At 44.1% G+C, this 13,172-nt stretch overlaps 1 protein-coding gene across 1 annotated transcript in view; it reads right to left on the bottom strand.

Moving 5' to 3' along the window:
- The window catches only part of RAMP2 (receptor activity modifying protein 2), an 88,025-nt gene extending 86,598 nt beyond the window's left edge, over positions 1-1,427 (bottom strand). The window contains exon 1 of the mRNA XM_033917503.1: positions 1,336-1,427. Coding sequence (XP_033773394.1) covers positions 1,336-1,423 — 88 coding nt within the window. The 5' untranslated portion in view covers positions 1,424-1,427. The remainder of the gene's footprint in view (positions 1-1,335) is intronic.
- Positions 1,428-13,172: the final 11,745 nt, after the last annotated feature.

Here is a 13,172-nt window from a genome sequence, read left to right as displayed (position 1 = left end):
AATGAGCAGAGTACGAGAAGAAGGAGCCAGGAAGGTGGCTTCATGGTGAGATCTAGGAGAACCAATAAGAGGGCTGAAGGCAGAACCTGTTTATTTATTGTGTGGGGATCTGGAATTAGAGGTATGGTTCTTGTTGGGTATTTGATGGTAGATGTCTTAGGACTTGTTTGATTCTCTGAATAGTGGCTTAAAACAGATGAAAACTTAGCACCTGATTGCTCCTAGAAAGAAAGAACGGAGGTTAAAACTTAAATCAGGTAAACTTAAATGGAGGTAAAATCTTAAATCAGAATGAAAAACTTGGCACACAATTGCTTCTAGTAAGACATGAGCGGAGGTAAAACTTAGCAGCTAATTGCTTCTAGTAACTTTGCACCTAATTGCTTCTAGTAAGACAAAACGGAGGTACAAACTAAATCAGATGAAAATTTAGCACCCAATTGCTTCTAGTAAGAACATATTGACCTAAAAGACAATTGCTTCTGGTAAGACTTGAATCTAGTAAGATAAAACTTGAAAGAAGACCTAGCACCTAATTGCTTCTAGTAAGACAATCGGAGGAAAAACTTAAGTCAGTTGAAAACTTAGCACCCAATTGCTACTAGTAAGACATAAACAGGGTAGAACTTAAACAGCTATTTTTACAATAAAAATTTACTTAAAAAAAAAAAAAAGGAAATGCGCCCCATAGTGGAACTAGAAAAGGTACAGATAAAAGCGATGAAAATGATAAAGGGGATGGGATGACTTCACCATATGGAAAGGCTGAAGCAGCTAGGGCTCTTCAGCTTGGAGAAGAGATGGCTTAGGGGAGATATGATAGAACTATAAAATACTGAGTAGATGTGAATCACTTGTTTACCCTTTACAAAAATACTAGGACTAGGGGGCATACAATGAAGCCACTAAATAGTGGATTTAAAACAAACAAATATTTCTTCACTTAAACTCTGGAGTTCATTACCAGAGAATATGATGAAAGTAGTTAGCTTAGTGTGGTTTAAAAAAAAGTTTGGATACTTTCCTAAAAGAAAAGTCCATAAGCCAATATTAAGATGGACAGGAAAATTCACTGCTTATTTCTAGGATTACTACTCTTTTGGGATCTTACCAGGTACTTGTGATCTGGATTGGCAACTGTTAGAAACAGGAAACTGGGCTAGATGGACCATTGATCTGACCCAGTATGGCTGTTCTTATGTTAACAGCAACTATAGGAATGGCCTAGAGCCAAAACAGCTAATTAAGCCTGCTCTTTCAGATCCAGAGAGATAAAAATAGACCTTTTCTATTTCTTTGACCTAATTTCCTCCTATGCTAGTGGAGTCTCAGTACCTTTTGTTTCCTCAGCAAGTGGAACACACTCAGCTTTATCTTCAGAGGTGCAGAGCAGCCCCCTTCCCTTCAGTTTCAGCAACACCATCAGTTCCCAGAGTCTTCCACGCACAGGAAGGAGACAGGATTTCCTTTTGTTTTTCTACTCAGTTGGAAACAAGACTGAACAACCCAGAAAATTATGGCCTGCAGTTCACATAAGGAAAGAGACAAGATGCCTTAAGTTTCTCTTATTGTTAGGATTGTTGCCAGAGCTCAATTCCAAATATGCAGTAATCAGACTGTATTCCAACTATCAAAATATCTCCCTATATCTTGAAAAACACCTTTATGAATTCTCAATTAATAATGTCACATTAGTGTGTAAAAAGAGATTAGGTTCTTACCTTGATAATATCTTTTCCAGTAGATAGGGATGGTATGCTGAACCATAGGGTTGTCCATCTGTACTCACGAGCATACTGCAGATGTCAATCACAGCTTTTCAACTCCTCCTTCTCCATGGTCTCTGCTGCCTCCTTCAGTTCATCCCCAAAACGGCAACAGCCCTATAGAAGAAGACAGGAGAAGGAGAGATATGGGGAATTCCCCAAAACCATAGTAACATAATAAATGACAGCAGATAAAGACATATGTGATCCATCCAGTCTGCCCAACAGTCACATTCATTCTCAAGGCAACAAACCAGTAATTATTTATTTTAATCGCTAAGTTTCAGTATAAGATGATTCCCTCTATCCCCCACTGAGATAGGTAAGACCTGTACTCAGATGATTCGAATGTGGTATAAAATACTTATAATTTCTCTTGATCCTTTTTGACACATATGGACCGGAGACTGTAGAAGTCTGTCCGACATTGGCTACGCTGCCCCACACTGCAATTGTTGTAACAGCTAACTCCGGCCCTTCCCCCAACCGATTCATCTTGCCATATACAGGACACAGACTATAGAAGTCCATCCGATATCATCTTCCTTCTCCGATGATGGGCTTCTAGTTAAGCACCACTCCATCATAATTGAAGATACAGTTTTTGATCTTCGAGTTTTGTGTCAAAACTCCTCTTTCTGTTTAGGGATCCTTTGTGTTTATCCCATGCATTTTTGAACCAGGTGTCTGATCTGCTCAGATGAATTTAAAAGAATCACTGAAGAAACAGTAATAAGAACATAAGAATTGCCACTGCTGGGTCAGACCAGTGGTCCATCGTGCCCAGCAGTCTGCTCACGCGGCGGCTCCCAGGTCAAAAAACAGTGCTCTAAAATGAGTCCAGCCTCACCTGTGTACGTCCCAGTTTAGCAGGAACTTGTCCAGTTTAGTTTTGAAACCCTGGAGGGTGTTTTCCCCTACAACAGACTCCAGAAGAGCGTTCCAGCTCTCCACCACTCTCTGGGTGAAGAAGAACTTCCTTATGTTTGTACCCTTTCAACTTTAAAGAGTGCCCTCTCTTTCTCCCTACCTTGGAGAGTGTGAACAGTCTGTCTTTATCTACTAAGTCTATTCCCTTCAGTATTTTGAATGTTTCGATTATGTCTCCTCTCAGTCTCTTCTTTTCAAGGGAGAAGAGGCCCAGCTTCTCCAATCTCTCACTGTACGGCAACTCCTCCAACCCCTTAACTATTTTAGGCGCTCTTCTCTGGACCCTTTCGAGTAGTACAGTGTCTTTCTTCATGTACGGCGACCAGTGCTGGATGCAGTACTCCAGGTGAGGGCGCACCATGCCCCGGTACAGCAGCATGATAACCTTCTCCGATCCGTTTGTGATCGCCTTCTTTATCATTCCTAGCATTCTGTTTGCCCTTTTCGCTGCCGCAGCACATTGTGCAGACGGCTTCATCGATAAAACATTAGTAAGCCTGAGAGGAACAATGAATGTAAGAAAATACAAGTTAAGCATGAAATGTAAAAAACCCGAACATTCATGAAGCTCAATCATTCCTCCCTTGTAATCCTATATAGACTCTTCATAATCCAGTAGTCTGACAGTAAAATCTTAGCTATGCAGCTGACCATTAAGCTTGGGTATGGGGGAGGATGAATTTTAAGAAAATGCTGAAAACTCAATTATTTGCCAATGCCTTCTTACGCTAAGGTGTATTTCAGTTGATAATTGCCTTTTAGAATTTTCCTGACATCAATGTATGATTTAAAGCTTACTTATATTTCTGAATTGATTGAATTTGTGCTCTATTGCCATGTGTTTACTATTATCTGTTCTCAGCATTACATAACAAAAGACTGTGAGGTAATCAAAGACCCAGAGGGACCACTAGGAGTCCTGCATATGCAGAGTCTTAGAAACAGAAATAATTGTTTGTTTCAGAATTTTTGGAAACTCTTCTGTGTCCTTGTCCAGTAGTTAATCTCTGGCCAGGCTTCTCCATCCCTTCTGTGTGGGCTTTAGATGATGCAGTTAAAGGCAGTTTAGGGTGCTAGTGAGACTGAGTGGTGTTGCAAGCTCTCCTGTTCCAGATAGGACATTTGTCACTCCTGCCTTCAAGAAAAGTTCTACATTTTTAAAAATGTTCTCTAGGTAGTGCCACTAAAAATCAACAGAGGACCCCAATCAGCGGTATTTATCCAGAGAGCAGGTGCTGTTATCCGGATAAGTGTGTCTGAATATCGAGCTCTGTATTTTTTTCATGCAAACCATCATAATAGCTTTGGTGAGAGGCAGTTAAACAAATGCAATTGTAGATCACTGATGCATATTTCTAAGCTCTAGGGCGTATGCTTCAGGTGATCAGGAAGTGAACCATATCCATTCCTTATTATGGCACCTGTAATCAATTTTCAGATAATTCAGAAATGAAAATAGAGAAAAGCAGGGGTATAGGAGTGGCTTAACCACTGTACCAGATAAACACTGGCTCAGGGTTCCAAATGTCCCAGTCTCTAATGCCAATGCCAGTGCCTCACCTCTCCCCCCCCCCTTCATGGTCTCCCTTCTTTTTCTTGGTCCAACATCTTTCTCCTCACTCCCTCTCTCTTCTGCTGCCCTCCTCCCTGCAAGTCTGGCATCACTCCCCTCTTTCCCTCCCCCCCCCCCCTGTGGTCCTGTAAACATTATACATGAAGACAAGCTGCATCATGACAGCCTCTGGGTTTTCCCTATGCCACATTCCACCAACAAGAAATGATATCAGATGAGATGGGAAAACTCAAAGGTTGTCTGGAATAGCTTGTCTTCACACTGCTGCTGTTGCTGGCAACCAAGTAAAGTTTACAGCACCATGGTGGGTGAGTTTACAGCACCATGGTGAGTGGGAGGTGATTTTGGACTTGTGGGGTGGGGGTCAGCAGAGGGACAGAGAGACCAGTCCAAGTGGGGCAGAGAAGGAAAGAGATTTGAACAAAGGGAGGGAGGGAAAGAAGCCCAACTTGCCAGGTGGGGATGGAGGCAATGCAGGGTGTGGGGTTAGGGGGAACACACATAAGCAAGATGGTTCAGGGCACCAAAATATCTTTGATCCAGATTTGGTATACTACCTTTGGCAATTGCATCAAGGCAGCATACAATCTAAAAATATCTAGATTGACATAAATGCTAGAAAGGAACTCCATTTATTGTCAAATGTATTTTATTGAGCACAACAAAAACAACCAGAAACAAAGGCACAAATTTACAGCAAAACTGGCTCAAAATTTCACCCAGAAACACCCCACCCCCCATGTCCACCCCCCTCCCTCCCAGTCCTCCCTCACGCTCATAAAGGAGTACCCAAACAAAAGAAAACACCAACCAGCCAAGCATAGACAATGACCAAGCCCAAGCTACAAAACTGACAAGTCTAACAGTTCAATAAGTGCCATCAATATGGCAGCCGGTGCCATCGTGGTCCAGAAGGGTTCCCAAGTTCACTGTAAAGCCAGTCCAGGCAAAGAAGAGATATCCTGTACTCCTCTGCGTTCCCACGACATTAGCATGATCAGGCGACATCGCCAGAGGGAGTAGTTCGGAGCCTCCAATTCCATCCACTTAATCAGGATACACTTTATAGCCGTCAAAACAGTCCATCATATAAAAGCTGCTGCCTCAGGTCGACGAGGATAAAAATGAGGAGAAGCACCAAATAACACTAGAGATGAGCGCTGAACAGTAATGTTCCAGGTGCGATCCACAAAGAGGAAAATAGAGTCCCAGAAAGATTGCATAGAAGGACAAGTCCAGAACATGTGGCCTAGGCCAGCTTCAGGAGTGTTGCAACACTGACAGGCTGCTGTTGGGCGAAGCCCCACTAGGTGAGCTCGCTTAGGAGAGATATACAAGCGGAGAACCAATTTGTAGTGTTGTTCCCAGAATACGGTATATTTGCCATAAATCGGCAATTTTTTTATAGCTTTCAATATCACATCCTCAGATAATTCCACATTAAGATCATGAGCCCAAGCATCTCGTAATCAGACAGAATCAAGCAAGGGGGACTCATCTTTCAAATGCCTATGGTGGAATTTCAGAGGTACAGGCAGTTGGGAGCCAAATGTAAATGCTGTAGACAGCAACTCCCTACGGGAAGTCGTTAGGTGGCTACGAGGCAAAGATGAAATATAATGATGGATTTGCATATAAGCAAAGCCATCGGTAGGAGGAAGAGCAAACTCCTCACATAGTTGGGCAAAGGATTTGATCTGTCCTTCATCATTCACCAAATGAATTTTATAATGTGATTATTATTTAGAGTTACTGATTTGAAGTTTTTTAATTGCATACTATATCGTGATGATTTACTTTGTTCTATTTAAGTTTTATTATGCATGTAATGGTGTTATCTGCATAGATGTTTGATATGCAGGCTATAAATGTTTTAAACAAATAAATAAATATAACTCACACATTTCAGATCTTCTAGTCGGTTCTCCTGTTTTAACCTTCCCTCTTTATTTGTTGTTTGTTTGCCTTTTTTAAAATTATTTTTATTTTATATACCTCTAAGTGTTGCAGACTAGATGGACCATGTAGGTCTTTATCTGCTATTATCTATTATGGTATATTACAATGTTGCAAGCACTGCATATAGCTGGTAGGGATGCCTAAGTTCTATCCCAAAAAATTATTCTGACATGTTGCTGCCTTCTAGTGTCAGACATGGGGATTACACCAGATGCAACTACTGTAGCATTGTCCTGTACATCCAGTTGCATGATAACCTTTTAATGCTCTATTAACACAGGGGTGGGCATCCTGTAGTTCATCATTGAATTTTATTCAACCCCCTCCCCCTGAGACCATTGGAAGTATACACAGAAATATAACCAGAGTTTTGGTAATTTTAAATAGTGTATTCTGCAAATATTTTCAGAATAGCCACTCTACCGGCAACATGGGTTTACTAAAGGTAAACTATGCCAAATAAATCTGATTGAATTCTTTGAATGGGTGACCAGAGAACTGGATAGAGGACATGCACTAGAAGTAATTAACTTAGATTTCAGTAAAGCCTTTGTCATGGTTCCTCACAAGAAGGCTCCTGAATAAACTTGACGGGTTGAATTTAGGACCCAAAGTTGTGAACTGGATTAGAAACTGGTTGACAGACAGACATCAGAGGGAATTCGTTCAGAGGAAGGAAGGGTGAGTAGTGGAGTGCCTCAGGGATTTTGTTTAATATGTTTGTGAGTGACATTGCTGAAGGGTTAGAAGGCAAAGTTTGCCTTTTTGCAGATATCAAGATTTGTAACAGGGTGGACACCTCAGAAGGAGTGGAAAACATGAAAAAGGATCTGCAAAACTTAGAAGGGTTTAAGGTCTGGTAACTAAAATTTAATGCAAAGTAGTGCAGAGTGATGCATTTGGGGAGTAGAAATCCAAAGAAGCCATATGTGCTGGGAGGTGAGAGCTGAGAGGCTAATATGCACTGAAGAGGAGAGGGACTTTGAAGTGATAGTGTCTGAGGATCTGAAGGTACAGAAACAGTGTGATAAAGCAGTGGCTGTAGCCAGAAGGATGCTAGGCTGTATAGAGAGAGGCATAACCAGTAGAAGAAAGGAGGTGTTGATGCCCCTGTACAGGTCATTGGTAAAGCTCCACTAGGACTATTGTGGTCTGGTGATTGTCAAGTGGTCACTTTGTTGATGTTGGCAGAGACTGCCGACTGGTCACTTCGGCATCTCTGGTCTGTAGTTTTTTCTAGTCAACACCGTTCACTCAGGTCTCTTCAGGCTACCACCGGTCACTTGGGTCTCTTCTGGACACTACTGGTTGCTTGGGTCTACCAGTACCTTGGTCCCCGCGGACCCTCATATCACCGATCAATTCTGGAGCAAATCTCACTCCGAGCAGGAGCTGATCTCACACCGAGAGAAATAGGAGCTTGCAGACAAGATCCGGAGCACAGAAAGACAAGTGAGGGAGTGTCCTCCCTGAAACTCTTTCAACTATCCCCCCTGGAAACAATCTACACTTACGCAGATGACATCCTTGTCCTCCTTGAGACTGACCAGAACCTCACAAACCTCCATGAAAACATTACAGCTTGCATAATGAGACTCCGTGCCTGGTCCCTCTCGGTACAGATGAAACTAAACAAATCAAAAACAAAACTACTTTGGCTCGGCCCAAAATTCGAACACCTGCCCACCCTTTTCGCACTACCCACAGGCGATACACTCCAGCTCGAATTCTCATGCAAGGTCCTTGGTATCATTATCGATTCCTCCCTCTCCCTTAATGACCACCTCAACTCCTTGGCAAAATCATGCTTTTTCAGCCTCCACATGCTGAGGCAAGCTAGATCCTACTTCAGCCAACAACACTTTGCCATCCTTGTCCAATCCATCATCCTCTCCAAACTAGATTATTGCAACGCCATCTACTTAAATCTATCAAAAAAAGTCTTCTAAGACTCCAGCTAATCCAGAATACTGCAGCCAAACTGATCTTCTCAAAACGCAAATCTGACCATGCCTCCCCACTCCTTGCCAAACTTCACTGGCTCCCAATAATCCCCAGAATCCATTTCAAATGTTCCTGCCTGGCTTTTAAGATCATTCATGGCATCCTCCCTCCTCTTATCCCACTGTCTTTCAACTCCTCCAGTCCCGACTCCTCCAGAACTGCCCAAAGGTATAAACTAGCCTTCCCCTCCCTACGCGGCATCCACTATGCCGGCAAACTGGGAAAATCCCTTCTCTTCAAAATCACAGGTCTTTGGAACGACCTCACCTCCCCGTTGCGGAACCTGAGCTCCCTTCAGTTATTCCGCAAACAACTGAAAACCTGGCTTTTCAGCAAATTGTAACTCTATCCTTCACCCCCTTTTCCTCCCCCCTTCTTCATATAAATTCATGTAATCCTTTTTTTTCTTCCTCTCTACCTACTATTTTAAGTTCTTGTAAACCGTGTCGAGCTCCATACTCATGGAGATGATGCGATATATAAACTTAAGGTTTAGATTAGATTAGATTAGACAGGAACTCCTAAGAGCGAACTTTGAAAAGGATGAATGCTGGCGTTACTACTATTCTATTTATCATTTCTTTAGCACTAAAAGGCATAAGCAGTGCTATACATTTGACATGTAATAGACGGTTCAATTCCCTCTTTAATGTATAATGCAACCCCCTCTCCCCCCCCCCCAGTTTGATCCACTCTATCTTTGTGATATAATTTGTACCCAGGTGACAGAGTGTCCCATTGATTGCCCTCATTCCACCAAGTTCTGAGATGCCTATTACCGTATATCTACCTTATTATTCAGTGCTATATACTCTAAACTCTCCTATTTTACTTTTTAGGCTTTTAGCATTTCTATACAGACACTTCAAATTGTGTTTTTTCTTTGTAACTACAGGCTGCTGAGAAGACAGGGAAAATTTGAGTCTTTTATTCTGCCTTCCTCTTAAACCTGCCTGGCTTTCTTTCACCATTATTGAAACCTCTCTACTGGGACTCACTAAATATCTTGTTTCAATAGCATCTTTCAAGGATACCTCACACCGAACCATCTGCTCCTGGGCTACTGTCAGCTTTCCTCCGCATCTGTTTAAAAGCTGCTCTATCTCTTTTTTATTAAAAAAAAATCAAATGGCCAAACTACATCCGTTTATGTTTTATCCAGCCCTGTCTTCAGAACATCCCTCCCACATTTTTCTATGTCATTGGTACCTACGTGTACCAAGACAGCTGGCTCCTCCCCAGCACTATCTAAAATCCTATCTATGTGACGCGTGAGGTCCTCCACCTTCAAACCAGGCAGGCAAGTGACCAGGCAATCTTCACGCCCACCAGCCATCTACATGCCTAATGATCGAATCACCAACTACAACAGTTGTCCTAACCCTTCCCTCCTGGGTAGAAGCCCCTGGAGATACATTCTCAGTGCGAGAGGATATTGCATCCTCTGGTGGGCAGGTCCAAGCTACAGGATTATTTCCTACTTTATCCCAGGACAAGCAGGCAGCATATTCTCACTGATGGGTGACAGCACCGACGGAGCCCCGGTACGGACAATTTAGAGTGGAATTGCACTCTAAGAACTTAGAAAGTTCTGGCTAGCCTGCACGCGCATGCGCGAGTGCCTTCCCACCTGACATAGGCGCGCGGTCCCTCAGTTTCTTAGTTTCCGCAGAGCTAAGAAGTCGCGTTTCAATGGCTGTTGAGCTTTACTCACTGACTTCCCGATTGCGCGGCATTTTTTTTCTTCATTTTTTTTTCATTTTCTTTGGATTCTTTTTGGTTCATTTAAAAAAAACCCAACTTAGCTGTTTTTCACGGCTGCGGCCCGGTAGGGCCTGTTGCTACGATTCAGGCCTCGACCTTTGATTTTGCTGAGGCCATGTTTCCCTTCATGTCCTGTCCACAATCGGGTTTTAAGAAGTGTCAACGGTGTGCTCGCCCTATTTCCCTCACGGATCCGCATCGCTGGTGCCTCCAGTGCTTGGGTCCAGATCATAGGGCTGATTCCTGCACCCGTTGTTCTTCTCCAGAAGAGGACCCTCAAAAACCGTCAGATTCAGCAGCGGTTACTATTCGGCTCCGGTATGGAGGGTGATTCGACATCGGCTCCGATATCGGCTTCCACGCCGAAATCGGTGTCACATCCTTCGACATCGCAAGATTCTTCATCAGTGTTGCACACAGTAGGTAAGCCGGCTAAGAAGCCTTCCCCTACTCCTTCGGGCCCTCAGGTCACTCCAGCAGTGAGCCAAGTCCTGCAGACTTCGAGGCGCCCCAAAAAACGCTCGGCTCCTATTGAGGTGAGTGCCTCGTCATCGGCCTCCTCATCTCCAGAGCGCAGAGCGGCACCGAAGGTACCAGCGAATTGGACGATAAAATTGCAGCGGTAATGCAAGTCCAACTTCGAGAGCAGTTGCAGCTCATTCTACCTGCCTTGCTGCCACCGGCTCCCCCTGTGCCGGTCCGGTCTGAGCCCGTGTTATCGGCAGCGACCCTGGCGGTACCAATAACCTCTACCTCTGTGGTATCGATCCAGATCTTTTTGGCTCCGGCCCCGACACCGATGTTTATGGAACCGGTGTCTACAGTTGTCCCTCAACAAAGGGTTTTTTCGGTAACGCACGCTCTAGAGTCGATGTTGGAGACAGTTCGACATCGTTCTTCTGCCCATACCTCTCCTGACACGATGTCGGTCAGATCAGGAAAATCGGTGCGGAAGACCAAACATATTAAGTCCTCGACGCCGGGTTCTCGGGATCATCTCCCACCGGTGCGGGACTCGGATCTTTGGGAAGATTCTGAAGAGCCACTTGTCTCAGATGATGAGGCCTTCTCGGATGAAGATCGTTCCTCCCAAGAACCTATTCCTAAACCAGAATAGACTTCTTTCTCAAAGTTTTTGAGGGAAATGTCAGAGACACTTTCTATCCCTCTAGAGTCTGATTCCAAAAAATCTAAAGCATTTTTGGATGCATTAGATTTTGATCAACCACCTGAAGAGTTTCTCAAGCTCCCTCTTCATATTTTACGGGAGACTTTTTATAAAAATCTGGAAACTACTTTGACTGTTCCTGGTGCTCCTCGTAAACTTGACGCCCTTTCTAGAGTAATTTTTATTCCAGGCTTTGACAAGCCTCAGCTTACTCATGAGTCCCTCCTGGTGCAGTCCACTCTGAAGAAGTCTGCGGGGGCCAGTGTATATGCTTCTGTCCCTCCTGGCAGTGAGGGTAAGACCATGGACCACTTTGGCAAGCGTTTATATCAAAATGTCATGCTTGCCAACCGGTCTGGCAATTATGCTTTCCATTTCTCCTTTTATCTCAAGCACTTGGTTCAGCAAGTCTCTGCTCTACAGAAGTATCTTCCTGAGCGCAAGGTACCTCTTTTGCAACAATATACTTCCAGTTTATTACAACTGCGAAAGTTTTTGGTACGCTCCATTTATGATACCTTTGAACTTACATCTCGCGCCACTGCCATGGCTGTGGTTATGAGGCGCTTAGCTTGGCTTCGAGTCTGCGAGCTGGATGTTAACCACCAAGATCGCTTAGCCAATGCTCCTTGTTTGGGTGATGAGCTTTTTGGGGAATCTTTAGATACCACTACTCAGAAGTTATCAGCTCATGAGACCAGGTGGGACACTTTGATTAAAAACAAGAAAAAGCCTTCACCTGCTCACCCTTTCAAACCACAGTCTTCCTATCAGAGGCGTTTCACTGCGCGTCCTCTACAGACCTCTCAGCCTCAACCTCGTAGACAAAGGCAACAACAGCAGCAGCAACCACGTCAGCAGCAACAGATCAAGCAAGTTGTGCAACCCAAAGCGGCACAGCCTTTTTGACATGTTTCTACGGGGCATAGCCAGTCTTCTCATTTCTTCACCTTGCCCTCAGTCCATCATGGGTCGTCTTCAGTGGTTCATCAATCGTTGGGAACTCATCATCTCAAACCTTTGGGTCCTCAACATCATTCGTCAGGGTTACTCTCTCAACTTTCAGATTCTTCCACCAAACAGTCTTCCAAAAGAGTCTGCTTTACACCCTGCACAGTCCTCCCATCTTCTGTGGGAGGTGCAATCTCTGCTTCTGCTGAATGCCATCAAGGAAGTTCCTCTCGATCAGTGAGGTCAGGGATTCTACTCCCGTTACTTCTTGGTTTTCAAGAAGACCGGAGGACTGAGACCCATCCTGGCTCTCAGAGATCTCAACAAATTTCTGGTGAAGGAGAAATTCAGAATGCTATCCCTCACCCTGCTATATCCTCTCCTCAATCAGAACGACTGGCTATGCTGCCTAGATCTCAAGGAAGCCTATACACATATTCATCCGGCTTCCAGGCAATACCTCAGGTTTCAGATCAATCGTTGTTATTACCAATACAAGGTACTCCCCTTCGGTCTGGCATCCTCTCCCAGAGTATTCACGAAGTGCCTGATTGTAGTGGCTACATCTCTCCGTTCTCACAGCCTCCAGGTCTTTCCTTACCTGGATGACTGGTTAATCAAGGCTCCCTCATCTCAGGAAGTGGTCAATGCAACATCTCACACCATTTCTTTTCTTCAGCTTCTGAGATTCGAAGTCAACTTCCCCAAATCGCATCTCATTCCAACTCAGCATTTTCAATTCATTGGGGCAATCCTGGACACCACTCTCATGAGAGCGTTCCTCCCACCAGATCGTCTTCAGACTCTCATCCGTCTCTGTCAACAAGTGCTTCCACTTCAGACCATCTCTGCCAGACACATGATGGTTCTTCTAGGCCACATGGCTTCCACAGTTCATGTCACACCATTGGCAAGACTCCATCTGCATACTCCTCAGTGGACTCTGGCCTCTCAGTGGTCTCAGGCAACGGATCGTCTTTCACAACACATATCTGTGACATCGTCTCTTCTGCAGTCACTTCGATGGTGGTTGACCTCATCCAATCTTTCCAGAGGT

The sequence above is a fragment of the Geotrypetes seraphini genome, chromosome 13, assembly GCF_902459505.1.
Source record: "Geotrypetes seraphini chromosome 13, aGeoSer1.1, whole genome shotgun sequence".
Taxonomy (NCBI): Eukaryota; Metazoa; Chordata; class Amphibia; order Gymnophiona; family Dermophiidae; genus Geotrypetes; species Geotrypetes seraphini.
Note: the sequence above shows the minus strand (reverse complement) of the source record. Positions and strands in the feature narration are given on the sequence as shown.